This window comes from Siphateles boraxobius, unplaced genomic scaffold (assembly GCF_051911475.1).
Source record: "Siphateles boraxobius isolate OS27281-9 unplaced genomic scaffold, OSU_SipBor_1 66, whole genome shotgun sequence".
NCBI classification, from domain to species: domain Eukaryota; kingdom Metazoa; phylum Chordata; class Actinopteri; order Cypriniformes; family Leuciscidae; genus Siphateles; species Siphateles boraxobius.
Genome location: NW_027509193.1, coordinates 23,789,759 through 23,808,180, shown reverse-complemented (window position 1 = coordinate 23,808,180; position 18,422 = coordinate 23,789,759). Strand labels below are relative to the sequence as shown.

Sequence of the window (18,422 nt, the reverse complement as noted above, 5' to 3'; positions counted from 1 at the left end):
AAAAGACTACCCTGACACTTATCCCCACATACACACAAGAATAAGTAGCAACTTTACTTGAGACAGTGCTGTGGTGCTGTCACGACTAACATGTTCTCCAATGGTTATGCAGATTTGAGTCCGACCTACACTATCGTTCAAAAGTACGATTTTTTCTTTTTGTTTGAAAGAAATTAATATTATTATGCAAGCCCTGTTGAAAAATGACCCCTCCATGGACAGCAATTTAATTATAATTATTTATTTCAATAAATCATATGTTCTAATATTATATAATTATTCATTTACATCATTAATATCTTACATATAGAAATATACAAGCAAAAACCATGGTTGTCCCCAAAATACTGCTTGTATACAGACAGCTGGCCTGCTCACACTCAACCCTGCGAGACAAGCTTCACCAGCTCAGTTTTGCTTGAGAACAGCATGTTATGATAGTCCGCCAGCTAAACCAGCACTAAACCAGCACCAACCAGCATAAACCAGCACCAACCAGCATAAACCAGCACAAACCAGCCTGGTACAGCATGGAATTCATGCTGGTTAATGCTGGATTTTCAGCAGGGAAGTTGCATTAAACTGATCAAAAGTGACAGTAAAGATTTTATAATGTTGCAAAAGATTTCTATTTGAAATAAATGCTGTTCTTTTGAATTTTCTATGTATCAAAGAATACTGAAGAAATGCATCCTGGTTTCAGTTCAGCAAGCTTTTTCTTTTTCTTTAAGAAATTCATACTTTTATTTGGCAAGGATGCGGAATTGATCAAAAGTGACTTTAAAGATGTGTATATAATGTAAAAATTCTATCACAGAACCTGCAAAACTATTGTTTTGAAACACAACTGTTTTCAACATTGATAAAAATAAGTAATGTTTCTTGAGCACCAGATCATCATATTAGAATATTCAGAATTAGAATGATTTCTGAAGGATCATGTGACACTGAAGACTGGATTAATATATTCAAATAGAAAGCAGTTCTTTTAAATTGTATTAATATTTCACAATATGACTGTTTTATTGTACTTTGATCAAATAAATGCAGCCTTGGCGAGCATAAGCAGTGGCTGAACTAGAGTTTTATACATGGGTTTTATACTTAATTTCCTTTCCCCCTCTGTCCTGTCATGTAATGACTCACAGAGTCCATAAATAATAGACAACTTCACTAGCGCCTCTTATTCATCCAATCCACTGTATAACTTGCTGTAACTAATAATAAACAAATATAAATCACAGAAAACCATTTTAGCCTTTCGAGAAACTATTTCAGGGTGCAACTAAGAAGCAAGAAGCTTTGTTAATATGTGCACATTAACCCAAAGGTTATGCAGAAATTGGAAGTTTAAGACAATTATGTATTCATTGTGATAAACATTTCCTTGTAAATAACTCAGTCACAGAACTTTTTTTTTTCATGTTGCAATGAATCAAACATCAGCACATTAACCTCAAGAAATATGTGTAGGATAAATGAAAGTTTGTAGACCACCTCTTGTATTTGACTCATTATCCCTGTTGGGGAGTAACTAGCTAAAAGTAATGCATTTTGTCAGAAGTGTTTTCTCAGTTCAGCTATAAAGTACTGTAGCTTTTTAAATGATAAGCTATTTTTTTATTTTAATGAGACAGTGCTACATCACTGTTTTAATGTCACATTGTATTATGCAAGCAGCTTTACAGTCAAGTGACATGACACAATATTAAACACATTCTCGTGTTTTACATTAATTGCGATGGAAAGTCTGATTCATTCTATTGAATCACTTTGTTTGGATAATTCATGTAAATCATTTCCACAGTAGCCTACTGATTTTCTTTCGGCTGAAGATGACATTTCACTGTTCTGCAATTAGATAGTGTGAAATGCTTCTACTTTTTGATTGTTAATTGCAGTGTGTTAATTACAGAAGTACAATGCATTCACATAAACTGACCTTCAACAGTTTGTTTTTTAGCTTTGGGTTCCATGGTGTGAAAAATCTCTTAGTCTTGAACTTTCACTCTGTGTGCGTGTTAGCAGAAAGCGCACAGTATTTGCTGAAAGTGATTCGATTTGAACTGTTCCCCACAGAGAGATTATTGTCCCATCAGCAGGAAGTTTAAAAGTGTGAAGTGTGCCGAGATAAACTGACAGAAACTGATGACAAAATGTCTGCAGGAGAAGTTCAGCAGCCGTAAACATGAGACTCTGTCACTCTCTCTCACAGTGGTTTGGAGTGCACTCAAAAAATATTCAAGGGATGTTTGTGAATTGCCTATAAAATGTCCATCCATTAGGATGTTTTAACACAGTTTTAACATAAATTAATAAACTTAATGTGATGCTTGTCACACTTAATATATGTTAGTCACACAACTCCACAGTTTATTATTAACTATTTGCATCGGTGTGAAATGATCAAAATGCATTCTTTCAAATTGCTTAGAATCAGCATAACAATTACATTTATTCAGTATGAACATGGTTGAAATATGGTTAGTTGTGCAACAAGCCATATTCAAATATGTATGAGATTGACAAATTAGATTTTCAGTTTATTAGTACTGTTCAAGAAATCTTACTTATTTCTTACCCTTTCATTTATGTATGACTTACAAATATGCATAACATCCAGTTTATTAGTTTGTTAAAACTGTGTAATCCAAATGGATGGAGATTTTATATGCAATTCAAATACATAATCTTAATCATGGCGTTCTTTCCTGACTTTCTTCTTACCGCTCTCCTTCTGTCTCCTAAGGTGTCCTCTTCCTGCAGTTCGGAGATGAGACCAGGCGTGTTCATATCACTCATGAACTCAACAGTTTAGAGACATTGCACGCCCTCATCGTGCACATGTTCCCTCAGAAGCTGACAGCCGGAATGCTCAAGTCCCCGAACACGGCCATCTTGATCAAAGATGAAGCCAGGAACGTCTTCTACGAGCTGGAGGACGTGAGAGACATACAGGACCGCAGTATCATTAAAATCTATCGCAAAGAGCCCATCTATGCCTCCTATCCTGCGGCACATCTGGCCAACGGAGACCTCAGGGTGAGATATTTCTACCGTATTCAATGATTCAGGTTGTTTAACATCTTACATTGTCCCAGCATGGGCTTATGGGTAAAATAAGGCACGAGCATGATTTATATTTAAAGAATGTTTTCTTTTCCAAGTCAAAAATAAGAAATTACAAGGTTATGGATTTAGATCCCAGTATGCATCAAAATCGGAGGCAAACCTAACCTTCAAATCGACGTCGCGGTCCTCTTTGCGTGTTAAATATTTAAAGGGAAGTACCCGGTGTTGATCCATTGAGTGACGTCTTTCAGATTTGGATGTTCTTGAACCCAGAGGTTTTTGAATTATGCTCAGTTTTTGGCATATCACTTGGGAGTTGGTTTCACTTTGTGAGCTCGCTGTGCTACCACAGGAGTTTGATGTGGATTGACTTTGAAATGCAATCATGTTGCGTCACTTTGTTGATCAAATGTTCATTTTTTCTTCTCTGGTGCGAGTCGTCTTTACCATTTCATACTCTCTGAGAGTGTCAAGCTCACTCTCAGCTAACATTAGACATGAAATGAGTCTGTTAATGTATGCAAACATTTCTGCTTATTGTCTGTTTGTGGGGGTGTATGAGTGCACAATCATGTCTGAGTGTGTTTATTCTGTTCTTTGTTCTTTTCTTTTTTTATTCTGTTTTTATTTATGAGGGTTGGGAAAGTAGAATAATAAAGACAACATGTTTCTAAAATGAAATGTTTTTTCCCCTCAAGTTTAAGTTTTTGAATTATATATTTTGTAATTTTTTAAAATTAAAATGTTTTAAAATTAAATCATGAAAATATATATATTTTTATATAAGTCGTCTGTCTATAGGATAAAGTAATTCTGATTAAAAATTAATATCTGTTTGAGTGTGTTAAAAATGAATAAATACAACATGTAATTAATATTTTTAGTAAACATGTTTGTTTTACTAGTCCAAAAATAACTGACCTTCTATAACCCTATGACCCTAGTTTGAAAACCCCTATTTTTTTAGGTTAGTTTGCTGCTTTTATTTTTTAAATTAAATAAAAGTGATTCGAAATTGTCAAACGGCAGTAACAAGTTCATTGTGCCTTTTGACTATTACGAGCACTGAAGATACCAATGTGCTGTAACGTTTGCTTCTGTTCAGTTGTTTTTAATTGTCTGTACTGAATCCAGTGTGCGGCCAGCCACCTTCTTGCTCGCCTTTTGACTACTTAAAATTGATTTAAATTATCATTCGAGTTGAAACCCTTACAGCCCTTCGCTGTTTATGTGTACGTGTGTTCCTATGATGTATGAGGACACAATGTGTATAATGACACATACCCCTAGATTTATGGATAGAGTTAGTGTAGGGGGACAAAATATACAGCAGAACTCTGGACAGAACATGTCAACTGCTCCCTGGAGTGTGTACAGTAGTTGCGTTTACTTCAATGTATCTATGTATAGCTAACAATGCTTCAATACGTTTGACTACTCACAGAGTAGGAGACGGGAACAGAGATGGGAAGAGGGGAAAAGAAGCAAAGTATATAAAGAAAAGATGGATGAGTGCCTTAAGATTAAACAAAACAAGCTGTGGCGTACAGTAAATGCAAGTTAAGTAACAAGCAGATGTAGAAGTTATGAAATGATATGCAGGATTGGAAATAAGAGGTGAAAAGAAAAAGTACTGAGATGCAGCCAGGCAGAAAAAGGGATCTAATAGATGAGTGTGGGTTTCCTGGTGTTTGTGAATGGAGAGTTTAAAAGCTCTTCTTCTGCTCATTGTAGCTTAGTAAAATATATGCGCTCACTCAGAAGTGGTGGTGAAATCTGAATACAGTGTCATGTAATCCAATGTTATGCCAGTAGCTTTAGCTAGGCTGGGTGAAAGGAGTGAATAGGGTGAATAGAGCTCCCGGGAGTTGAATTACAGACCGGTGAAAAGAAAGAGTGAGAGAGAACTAGAGAATGGGGCAATGAGTCTAGAGCTCTGCTCTTGGTTTCGTGCTAAACTTCAGAGGATTGCTTTTGCTTTGAGACGTTTAATTTGTCAGCTCCACGTTTAAATTATTTTTGGCACATATCCACTCCTCTTTAACACTTCTAACTATGAGTTTAACAATCTATTAAAGTAATGCCTTTTCCATTTTTTAAAGGTTTTACAGTAAATGTCTGTAGGATTTTAACCATTCTATCAGACAAATAATATCTATAAGTGCCAATAGATTTTATTCTGCAATCTGAATGTAAATTAATACAAATTAATATGTTAAATCATTCTGCTCTTATAAATAGTAGAAAACAAACACTTTTAGAAAAAGTTAAATAAACATGTTCTGCTTGACAGATCGTCTGAAGAATTTAACAAATTCTAAATGTTAAATCAGACTAGAACTGGACAATTTATGAACTTGGCTGCCCTGAAAACACAAATGATGTCACTTCCTCTCCATAATGTCATTTAAAATGTTATGAACACAAATGGAATGACTTCCCTACGTCATTTCTTTGTTCATGTATTCAGTCTTTTACCTCTCCTAGAACGTGTGATTTAGTCATAAAATGCTATAATTTTTTTTCTCTGTCTTGTTTTAGAGAGAGATGGTTTACACATCCAGAGACTCGTCACCTACCCGTCGCCTCAACACTCTTCCTTCCTCCACGGCCTCACCCTCCTCCGGCTCCCCTTCCCGATCCCGTCTCTCCTACAGCGGAGGTCGTCCCCCGTCTTTCGCTGGCCCGGGTCACCCTCACCCTCAGGGCTCCCAGCATCCGTCCCACTCCCACCACCCTTCTCCCTCTCACGGACAGGCTCAAGGCCTTACCGCCTCCTCCTCGGCCATCCTGGAGCGCCGTGATGTCAAACCTGACGAGGAGATGTCTGGCAAAAACATGGTCCTCCTGAAGAATGAAGGTCTTTATGCTGATCCCTACAGCTTGATGCACGAGGGTCGACTTAGTATCGCTTCTACTCAGTCCCTGGCCACCATCGCTGACCCCTTCGGCTTCCCTGTGTCAGGAGGGCTGTACCGCAGAGGTTCAGTCCGGTCTCTCAGTACGTACTCAGCCGCAGCGCTGCAAAACGACCTAGAGGACAGCCTGTATAAACCTGGAGGTTCTCTATACTCTGATACATATGGCAGCTCTACGCTCGGCATGGGCTTTCGTTTGCCGCCCTCCTCGCCGCAGAAGATTCCCGATGTGCAGCTGCGTGACAGGGATTCGTTCACCGGATCTCCAAGCCGAGGGTCACCTGTGAGAACGACCTTCCGCAAGGACTCCGCTTCCTCTTCTGTGTTTGTAGAGAGTCCGAAGTCCAGACCCAGCTCCAGTTCTGAACCACTAGGAGATGGGAGTAAGGGACCTGGATTTGGGTCGCAATTGTCTGGGGGCGAGACGGACGCACGGTAAGCACTGGAAATGTATGTATGTATATGCATGTATGTGGTACAGGGTAACTGTGAGTTTGTGGATGTGAGGACATTTATGCACTTTTTCTTTGACAAATGCACAATGGATCATGAAATATTGCTGCATAGACTAGAGATTGTTGGTTTATCAAATCATGTTAGTTTCTGGTTTAAAAATCATTTAAAGGAGAACTCCGGGCAATTTTTAAGTTAATCTTGTTCGTTAGACCTTTGTGAGTACTTACTATAGAAAAAAAAACGAATCGGCTCCCACTCAGCTAAACGGCAGCTATGGGGGCATGGACATAAAGAGCGTTTTTGAGCCTCTTAACAGACACAAAATGCAATTAAAATGTCTGTCCAACATGAACAGGGACCCTACATGTGAACAAGATGCGTTTAGCAACTTAGCCATTGTTTCAACTCACCTAAATAGTCTTTTAGACGGCAAGCTGTAGTCTCGCGCTGCAGTCCCGTGCTGTAGCCGGAAAAGGTAAACAATGTCCAGGTGGGAGGAGCGTTGATCATGTGCGACGAGTTATGATCAGAGTTGCTTACAAGTGAAGAAGAAATGGTTCGTGTTTGTGCCTTTCCGAATTGTGGCAACCGAATGCGAAAATATAAGAGCTTAAATTTTCATCGTCTTCCTTTCCATGACCTCGAGATTCTGCAGTTGTGGCTAGTTGTACTTCAACTTGATGTGCAAACTCCCGTAGAAGTACTACGCGCTAAAGATTACCGCATTTGCAGTGAACACTTTGACAAGGATGACTACACACACTCAACACAGCGGGGCCGTTTGAAGAAAAATGCCATTCCATGTACGAAGACTCGTCGCACATGATCAACGCTCCTCCCACCTGGACATTGTTTACCTTTTCCGGCTACAGCACGGGACTGCAGCGCGAGACTACAGCTTGCCGTCTAAAAGACTATTTAGGTGAGTTGAAACAATGGTTAAGTTGCTAAACGCATCTTGTTCACATGTAGGGTCCCTGTTCATGTTGGACAGACATTTTAATTGCATTTTGTGTCTATTAATAGGCTCAAAAACGCTCTTTATGTCCATGCCCCCATAGCTGCCGTTTTAGCTGGGTGGGAGCTCTGGGCATTCGCGGTCGCAGCTCCGCGTAGCAATCACCAATCCGGTTCGTTTTTTTTTTCTATAGTCAGTACTCACAAAGCTCTAACGATCAAGATTAACTTAAAAATTGCCCGGAGTTCTCCTTTAAGTGAAAGAACTCAATGTGTTCAGGCTGAAGGTAAACATTCGGGACTATTGGAGATTGTTAAAGGTGTTTCTCAAGGATCTGTGTTGGGGCCTCTTTTATTTACCATCTACATAAATAGTCTTGATTATGATATTCAGGATGCTAATTTTCAAGCTCAAAAAAGGTAGTAGACAATCTTATTCCTCTCCAGACTTTACAAGGTAATGTGATTGAGTTAGTAAAACAGTATAAATATCTTGGCATCATTATTGATGATATATTATCTTTTGGCTCTCACATAACTCGATTAAAGAAAAAAATTTAAATAAAGCTTGGGTTTTTTCTTTTAGAAACAAGTTTTGTTTTTCATTTAATGTAAGAAAGAGGTTAGTTTTTGCTACTTTTTTGCCTGTACTTGATTACAGTGATGTGGTGTATCAATTTGCTCCTTCTCATCTTCTCTCTTCTTTGGATGCTAGATTGTAAACCTTTAACTCATCATTGTATATTGTATAACAGAGTAGCCTGGCCCTCTCTGTCCATTAGAAGGAAAATACACTATTACCTAATTATTTATAAAACTATTCTGGGGTTGTTGCCTTCGTATCTAGGTTGTCTTACTCAACAGAAAAGTGTTGGGAAATACTCCCTCCGGTCTCAAAATTATTATACTCTTTCTGTTCCAGTCGTAAGAACTGTACTGGGGAAAAGGGCTTTTATGTATGCAGCTCCATTTGAATGGAATCTACTCCAAACGAAATTGAAATTACAAACTCTGGTGTCTATGGAACATTTTAAATCTATTATTCAGTCACTTGAAGAAGATTATGTGCAATTGTTTTTAAGTGTTTTATACTTGTTGTTTTGATCTGTAAGTTTGTGATTGTAACTGCTGCCCATTCTTGGCCAGGACACCTCTGTGAAAGAGATTTTTAATATCATCGAGATTATCCTGGTTAAATAAGGGTCAAAAAAAAAAATTTAATTGCCAAGAAGTGTATATCAGTCTAAAGACTCTAAACAAACAAATTTATAAGCAAAATTTATCACTGCAAATGCCAGATAGAAAGATCCTTGAGCATACGACTGTTCAAAAGTTTGGTGTTTGTAAAAAAAAAAAAATAGCTTTGAAAGTACTGGGTAATATAAGGTAAGTACATGGGTTTAGGGGTAGGTTCAAGGTTAGTACCTAGTTATTACCCAGTTATTACCCAGTTATTGTAATTACTATAATAAGTACATAGTATGTACATGGGAAACAGGACTGTAAAATGAAGCGTTACCGAATTTTCATATAAAATAAGAATTTGGTAACGCTTCCTTTTACAGTATGTTAACTTACATGTACTTACAGTGTTCTTACCTAAGAAAGTACTGGGTAATAATGCTTAATTTGACAGTGCGTTAACTTATGTGTACTCACAGTGTACTTACCTAAGAAAGTACTGGGTTATATAAGGTAAGTACATGGGTTAAGTTTAGGTTTAGCGGTAGGTTCAGGGTTAGTACCTAGTTATTAACCAGTTATGGTAATTACTATAATAAGAACATAGTATGTACATGGGGAACAGGACTGTAAAAGGAAGCATTAACAAAAATTTTGACATATGAATACCTTGTTCTTCCCTCATATTTAAAGTATTTTCCTCAAATTGTGATGGTTTAATCAGAATTGTAGGGCCATTTCTTAAAAAAATTTACGGACACCAAACTTTTTAACTGTGGTGTAGTAATGCAGGAACATTTAAAACTTTTTTGTTTTTTACTAAACCGCTTCACTGCCTATTAATATTTGGGGGGAAAAGGTTTTTCAAAAAGTTGGTGCAACCAAAAAAACAGGAAATGATATCATAGAGGGGACCCTCATGACTGTGTGTCAAAGCCAGGAAGTCTCTTAAATTATAAGATAATTCAGTCTTTTTATTAAAAGGTTAGTTTAGGTTTATTAGGTTATAAAATATCACATGGCGTGACTCTTTGAACTGTAAACCTAAAAACATTTAAAAAAAACTATTGCTGTTTACTTGATGGTTACACCACATTACATTTTTAGAGTCTTTAATTTGCAACTTTTTTTCACAATTATTATGAAACTTGTGTACTGAGACATATTGAGTGATGCCCCTAAACAATCCATGGTTAGGAGAAATGTTGCTGTCTCTGAACCGATAGGTAATGGATCATCTACTAACCCGCGCCTACAGGACATAATATTTAGGAGAACGTTTAAGTGAAAACCCCTAGAAAATGTATGATTAAAAGTGTACACATCCATTTTAGTAAGTAAGTAATGTTTATTTCTATAGCACATTTAAAACAGCTCGCACTGACCAAAGTGCTGTACATAGCGCAGTAGCAACAGGGTAATAAAATAAAGTCAAATACAATTACAAATCAGTGATTTAGGCTAAATCCACATTACGAGACAAACACTTAATTATAAACCTAGCAGAATAAGACAATTAAGATGCCGGGAAGGCCAATGTAAAAAGGTGAGTTTTTTGTCTGTCTTGTTAGCAGGGATCGTATGGAGGCAATGGAGAAGCAGATAGCCAGTCTGACTGGACTGGTTCAGAGCGTCCTAACCCGAGCACCAGACAGCGACAGCACGTAAGATGTCACTACACCCATAGAGCCATCTATGATTTATTTACATGAAACCAGAGCCAATCTGATGCTCATTTTCATTGACAAAACCAACCTTATAAAAGTCATCGCACTCATACAGACCATCAGCCATGACAGGTTTCTGATGTGCCAATCACATTAAACATTTGACACATAAAGGCCATTGAACATGGTACTGGTACGCAGTAACTGCGATTTCCCAGGTCAACTTATTTTATGGGGAAATATCACTTTTATGGAGATTAATGGCACTAATAAATGGCATTTTAAGTCATTTTTGGTCATGCAACATGAAAAACATTATTTACAGTAAATAAATCAGAGATGCAGCGTGTCTTTGCTCTCTAGCATAGAGCTAAAGCAGTAGTGAGTACTGTTATGCTAACACATTCCATACTACCTCTCATGTGGACCTGCGAACCTTGTGAAATGCACTTAACAATAATACCAGTTTAAATAATGCATTCAACCATTTCACAAATACTCAGTGTTGTTGGCATGGAACCATTTTTCTTTCATGCAGTAATAAGCTCTCATGTTTGCTATGTTTTTCTTATGTTTCAAAAGCTTGCAAATATGTCTTCACCTGCTGAATGTTAAGTGCTTGTATTGAAATTGTGTGTGCTGGTGGTATTTTCTTTTTTGTCCTGTGGTGAGTCTCTTTGTACTGGTGCTTTGATGTTGCTGGACATTTATTGTCATTATTCGATGTGACAAGTCATTCACGCCAACTACGGAATATTTTACAGTATGTAAGGAAGTTCATATTATTTAGATAATTACCTCCAAAATAGAGTGTTGAGTAGAGATTTGTAAAGAGTAAAGAAACAAATGCATTGTATAAAGAGAAAATTCAGTAAATAGGGTTAATTAATTTTAGGTAGAGTTAGGGTAGAAGCTGTTGACACTACTCCTGATGCAAATACTGTTGCTTAGTGAAGTTATTTTATTTTTTAAAATAGAAATACATCAGACAATCACAGTGCAAACCTGTTTCACTTTTTGTTTAGAAGGATTTCGTTTCAAATCTTTGTTACAATTTTGTGCTCATAACTGTGACTTTATGTGAATACAGTAGGTCTTAAAGATAGTGTTATGTGAGAGTCCATTGCTTATTCTTTTACATCATCAAAGCCAGTTGTGGTGGAGCATAGCATTTGAAGTGTTTTCGATTATAAAGGTAGCTAGTTCAATATAGTTCAGTAGTTTATTGGGTTGAATACCTCAGTTCTAATACACAACCATCCAAAAGTTTGGGATCTGTTTAACGTGTTAGAAATACGTCTCTTATGCTCATCAAGGCTGCCTTTATTTGATCAAAAATAAATGTTACTATATTTTAAATGTAATGTATTCCTGTCATAGCAAAGCTGTATTTTCAGCATCATTACTCCAGTCTTCAGTGTCACATGATCCTTCAGAAATCATTCTAAAATGATGATTTGCTGCTAAAGAAACATTTCTTATTATTGTTGAAAACAATTGCGCTGCTTTTTCAGGATTCTTCAATTTCGAATTAATTATATTGACGTTTCTATTAATTAAAGTCTTTTGTAACATTCTAAATGTCTTTACTGATTCTTTTGATCAATTTAATGCATCATTGCTGAATAAAATTATTAATTTAAAAAAAAATTACTGACCACAAACTTTGGAATGGTAGTGAACGTGTTTCAACAGTTTTATTGGTTAAATAAAGATGTGTTCCTCAGAGGAATTGTAAAGTGTGGCACAGTAGCAGTGCTTTGGTAGTAGCATAAAACATGATATAGTATAGCGTAACCCATTATCAGGCACAGCGGAGGCTAGTGTATTATAGCTGTAGAACAGTGCATGCTAGAGTAGTGTAGTGTCAGTGTAGTGTTAGGTGCTGTAGTACAGTGGTAGTATCATGGCTGTATGATCCTCAGATGCGGCCTGCTGCGTCTCTGCATGATGGCGGGCTGCCCTCCGGACCAGGGGGCGGACTTTTCACGGCCCTTCCCTTTCTCTTCCAGCGAGAAGACCGAATCCACCAGCGACGGCTCCGCCACAGGAAGTGAGTCCAGCTACTTCTCTATGGTTGTCCAGAACAGTCGTGAGGCAAAACTAATGTCTGATATCTCTAATACTGTGTTCTTAGTAGATCAGGCTGGCCCAAGTTTGAAACACTGATGATCTCATACAGGCCTTTAGGCTTGGATGTATTAATACAAACACACATTACATTCTTTATCAGAGTTCACTTGAATGAAGGACCCTACTTTGTCTTCACTCCTTTGTTCTTCTTTATCCGTGAAAACATGAAGTTTATTCTGACAGAGTAGAGTTCAGTACTTTTTATTTTTCTTTGTTTTTAATTATTTTCTCTCGTTCTCCTTCTCAAATCTGTAACGGGCGTCCTCAGAGAATGTCTTCTGAGTGGTCAGCCCTTCAAAGGCTGCAGCTAGAGTTTTGATTTGCTAGATTTGTCTTTGAAGATTCTCCAAGGTTTGAGAGGTGAGTCTAAATCGACTCGCGCCTCAGTAAAGGGCCATCGAAAGGGTATCCCATGAGGGTTTCCCATGTGTCTCCCCCTTTGAATCTGATCCACAACAGGTCCCATTCAGCACTCTGTTTCTTTACTTCATTATGCCTATTTAGTTAACTGGAACAAGCTGACAGCTTCTACTGTATGTTACAGCTGGCCGGCTGAAGAAGAAAGGTAGCCTTGTCTCTGCTCTCTCATGTTTAATGTGCATTGGCGTGTCTTTCCCGGTGTATGTAGTGTGCGTGTCTGTTTTTACGAAAATGTGATCCTTCTGCTTATTTAATGCCTGTTCCCACTGCAGCTTTTTATGGTATCTATCCTCTACGGCCTGCCTGCACTAGATATTTCTCTCCCTCAGTCTGTTTTCACTCCTAAACTTGGCACATTCACACAATGAAAGATTTCCCTAATCTTAGGGAATCAGCACATGTACCCTTTTGTTAAAAACTACTGACTGGAGAGTGCTGGTATTCCTCACTAACAGCATGTTCCTCAGTGGACCCTGGAGGTGACGACATGCTTTGTGTGTGTGCGGGTTAGTGTATCTCTGTCTGAAAACACAAGGACGGATGGGTGTAGAGCAAAAGTGCTAAATCCGGTTTCTGGAGATCTTCCGTCCCGCAGAGTTTAGCTTCAATCCTAATCAAACGCACACAATCTAGCTAGTCAAGGTCATGGGGTTCACTTGATTGTAAATTACAGCCAGCTGTGTTAAAACAGGGCTGGAAATAATGATGTGTTCATTTCTCCTGGGAAGTTCCTTCTTACAAGTTCGGAAATTGTAATAATTACATGAAGTGATTTTGGTCAAATAAACTCGCTGAGCAATTTCATATTTCTTTCTATTTATTTTCACTTACCAACTTAGACAGAAAGATTTTTTAGAGATAATGAAACAAAATAAAGAGCAAAGGATGCACATTAGGTGTGTAATAGTGTATTTATCTGTGTATTTTATCATTCCGTGCGTTCATGGAGAATGATGGGAAAAGTACATTGATCTCTTTGTAAACCGGCTAACTGTTTTTCTGGCAAGCTTTATAATTATTCAACTTTAGTATGCAGAATATGTAGAAACTATATTGCACTATCAACATTCAAAGCTTACTATGAATAATAAATATCTTCTGTAATTATTTAATTGACCTAACCTCAACTTGAAATGTCTGGGCTTATGTGACCTTCAAGTGGGAAATATCACAGTTTCCACAAAAATATTAATCAGCACAACTGTTTTCACCATTGATAATAATAAGAAATGTTTCTTGAGCAGCAAATCATCATATTAGAAGTATTTTTGAAGGTTCATGTGATCAAAAAAATATAAAACATTTTTAACTGTATTTTGATCAAATAAATGTAGTTCTTTCAAAAACTAAAATCTTATCACTTTTATCTTTGCTTTTCGCATGCCAATTGTTTGTTAGATTCATGCTTGCATCATACAAGTTGTGTAAAAGTAAATCAGGGGTATTTACATATGATTATCCACTGATTCAACAGAAAAAAATAGCTTTTTGCAGTTGTTCCATATTTTTACCTTGAATGTGTGACTTCGCAATAGCAATGGCTGTAGCAGCTTCCCAGGTGCACTTGAAGGCATTATTTACCAAAAAAATCTATTAAATATGACTTTATGGTTGCATTCATATACGCTCAACTTTTAAACACATTCATTGCAACATGAACGCAGCAGAAACTCTGTTGGAAGGTCGATCTCCAGAAGCAGGACTAAACGATGCTGGTTTAGAAGGTGTAGATGGGTAAGTGCGAACTAATTCAAATTTAATTGAGTGTGTCTTTCGAGCTCAAAGTGTTGATTTCCTTTTTTTCTTTTTTCCTGTGTTGTGCTTATTAGCACTGACTCCATCTGCCCCGCTGGCACTGATGCCTCCGCCTTCATCTGGGGTCTCTCAGGCCTCCACCGTCTCCAGGCTACAGATGCAGCTTCACCTGCACGACTTACAACAGAACGCCACCGATCTGCGCAAACAGCTTTCACAGCTCCGTAAAATGCAGGTAACACTTCACACGCAAACACACAATCTCATGCATCTCTACACACAGCAGGCAATGTTGTGCACTAAACAGACATGACCAGATAAAGCAGCATGCAATAAAATACATCTCTTTCATGTTAATCTGAGTTTTTGTCTTCACTGCGGGTGACCGTCCAAATCCTGCTCCGCATAGCTGGATATTAAAACATTTCATCAAACCTCAAAGGTCTTCTGATTGGCTGTCGTTTTATGGCTTATTGTGGCATTTAGCTTTCAGGGAGTCAAACAAAGTCATATCACATTTGATAATAATAAACAAGAAAATAACAGCGTTAATGTTGCATAATTCATCAATTATGAAACAAATTCAATTCAGCTTCAAGCAGCTCTACAGAAGACAATTGTGTCATTATTCAGCTCAGTGTTGAGGACACAAACATTTCCTGATGCTCAAAACTTTGTAATTTCACTCCTGTCTATTGACCACAACGCTCACAGAATCAATGCAAATGGTGACACATTCAATGCACAAAATCCTGCACCAAATCACTTTATTTTGATAGCTATAGATTATGATAGTTGTATTTTTTAACTGCTCAATTGTAGAAACACACTGTGGCACAGTTGGAAGGTCACGCATTGTCATTATCACAAGACCTTTCAAAATTGGACTGATTGATGATGTACCGCTGAAATATTGAAAACTTAATGCATACCTGAGGTCGTAATGTGGCATGATGCAAATCAAATTGGCTGTTACACCTCAGGTGTGCATTGAAATTTCAACACTCAAGCAGTTCAGAGTCAATTATCCCACGGAAATCACTTGTACATGTGCTTATCTCTAGACTTTGGTTTCCATCCCTAAAACGTTCTTCGAAGTTAACTGCAATGTGGTCAGCAAACCTGGAAATACTTTGTAGCCATATTAATCAGCACCTTGAAATGTGTAATCGATCAGAATCAAGAATTGAGTAATGCTGAGGTATGAAGGATTGTACTAACTTGCACGTCACACTGCAAACCATCTCGATGTTTGCCTGTGACATGGAGGACGATTTAAGGAGGTAATACAGAATGTGGTACAGACAGCAGGAACAGTAGCACTGATTTGTAGTCTTCAGATATCTCACAGTGTAATTTATTTACACACAGCAGCAAAACAAAGAGGACGGTGCTGAATGGCCTGGTTTTTAAGGCAGATTTGTTACTTTATGTCCAGTTGGAGCTCAGTAGGGGTGGTGAAAAAAATCGATTATTGATTAATCGCGAATATGTTATGGACGAGTATGAATCGATAATTAATTCTTCAAAAATCGATTTTTTATTTATTTTTAAAAAAAAATCATTATTTTATTTTGTAAAAAAAATTATACCGGAACTTGAACGTCACGAACGCGCCCAGTTCCAGTTAGCAAGCGCGTGTAACGCACTGTCTATGGTGTAACCAGCCAGAGCGAGTTAGAGCAGGTGTGTAAAAGCCTGTTTGAGCCTATTTACAATCGTATTTGATTGCAGAGGGCCGTAGCGCAAGCACTACCTCTCGCTCGTTCCTCTCTCTCTCGCGCGCTCTCTTACCCTCATATGAGGCGCCGTTTAGGGCTTATATCAAACTTGATTCACGCACACATATATGAAACACTTGCATACACATATATTAAGTAGTCAAACATACATGTATACTGATGAATGCTCAAACAAATACATATGAAATGCACAACGACACACCTAAAGTCGCTCACGCACATACACGCAAACTCTACACACACGAGATGCGCGCACATACAAACTCTCCACGCACATAGCCTACTCATATGAGACACGCGTGGCACACACAAACTCTCCACGCACATGAGACATGCGCGCACACACTCATATGAGACGCGCGCGCGCACATAAACTCTCCACGCACATACTGACGCGAGCACACACACACAGAAACTCAATGAGACGGAGACACAAACTCAAGCACAAACTCAATGAGACGGAACACACACAAACTCTCCGTGCACATACTCATATGAGACGCGAGCACACACACACACACACACACACACACACAAACTAGCGCACATACTCATCTGAGACGCATGCTCACACAGTACATGATATGATTCTCAGTGTGAACAGAAATCACACATTGGTAAGTGCATTTTTTGTTAACAGAGACAGAGTCCATTGCTTTTATTGTTTTTGGTTGTTTTGTTCATTTAAATAGTCTTTATAAATAAAAGTTTATTGATCTTTGAAAAGGTGTACCTTCATTATTATGCCATTATCATTATTTTAGAAGAAAATGGTCTCAGAACGACTTTATTATCAATATTATCATTTATCGCAATAATTTCTTGGACAATTTATCGCCCAGCAAGATTTGTTATCATGACAGGCCTATAGGTGTTACTGAAGTTACAGTAAGTTGTTCAAAAATGTTCATTTTGTCTTCTTAATGATTAAATTGGACAATTTTCTTCTAGAAAGGTGTTCAGGTGGAGAGAAAACCTTTTCTTTACCTTGATATGTTTCGACTGCAACCTACAGTCTTCCTCCACCTGAACAACACCTTGTCTTTCTAGAAGAAAATTGTCCAATTTCTACAGTATGTTGGTTCTGATCTACTTCCTAAAGGAAATAAGCCTTTCATTTATTTGTTATTGTTTAGTTCAACTTGATGAGTCACAACACAATGTGATGTATTCATTTCTGTGTTCTACAGAACATAAGCTACATACAAATAATTCTTAAGTTATAACTACACGACACAGAAAGTGCTTTGAGTTGTTCTTACTCAATAAAAGAGTTAAGTAATTCAGCAGCTGACTTTTTTTTATACTGCAATCACTTTGTAGTGTATTTTCGTTTACTGTTGTGAAATGGAAAATCAATAATCGCTAATCGAGAATCGTTAATAATCGAAAATTGACTGTAATCGAATCGGGACTTCAATAATCGTAATCGAATTGAATCGGGAAATCAGACAGATTAACCACCCCTAGAGCTCAGTGTGTGTGTGTGTGGTGCGGAGGAAGAAATTGAGTTGTCATGTTTAGAGTTCAGTATGGAAAGTTGGTGTGCATTACACACTTCTAGATTAAAAACCAAAAGACTGGATGATAAAATCAAACCTTTTCAAATGTTTTTGAGCATTTTTAATTGGGTTTCTGATGTTTTTAATACAAATTTGCAAAAGACCACATTGGAAATATTGGATCCAAAATAACACTAAATGACTAAAAGAATAAGTTATCTTATTTATTAAACAGCTTTGCATTGTTACAATGTCTCCAGTATATGTAAAGCCAGTCATTTTGAATCATCCAGTGGACTTTTGACAGCTATGGCTTTTGTTAAATATACAGATCAGACTTCTACATTTTTGTATTCCTGCCCATGGACAATCAGATCAACAGATGTTTTTTTGGCAAATGTTTTCTAGTCATATAGCTCATATAGTGACAGATATAATGTATATAAATCTTTTTCAGATATAGACCAACTAGCCCAAGACAGCAGTCGTCTCATACGAGCAGGATGGATGTAGAAATCTGATGTCCGACTGGGACGAAATATGTTAAATAAAATATATGTGTATACTGTTGTAAACTGTTGAAACTCCTTGTACGGACAGCTGTCAGATTACCATGGT

The 18,422-nt window shown here is 37.6% G+C and overlaps 1 protein-coding gene across 37 annotated transcripts in view; it reads left to right on the top strand.

Moving 5' to 3' along the window:
* Positions 1–18,422, top strand: part of srcin1a (SRC kinase signaling inhibitor 1a) — a 102,412-nt gene that overhangs the window by 61,882 nt on the left and 22,108 nt on the right. For 16 of the 37 annotated variants that reach the window (XM_077213133.1, XM_077213155.1, XM_077213163.1 and 13 more), the window contains 6 exons: positions 2,750–3,042; positions 5,614–6,425; positions 10,157–10,249; positions 12,178–12,305; positions 12,930–12,950; positions 14,635–14,795. In XM_077213133.1, coding sequence (XP_077069248.1) covers positions 2,750–3,042; positions 5,614–6,425; positions 10,157–10,249; positions 12,178–12,305; positions 12,930–12,950; positions 14,635–14,795 — 1,508 coding nt within the window. The remainder of the gene's footprint in view (positions 1–2,749; positions 3,043–5,613; positions 6,426–10,156; positions 10,250–12,177; positions 12,306–12,929; positions 12,951–14,634; positions 14,796–18,422) is intronic. The other 21 variants (XM_077213158.1, XM_077213132.1, XM_077213164.1 and 18 more) reach the window with 7 other exon arrangements.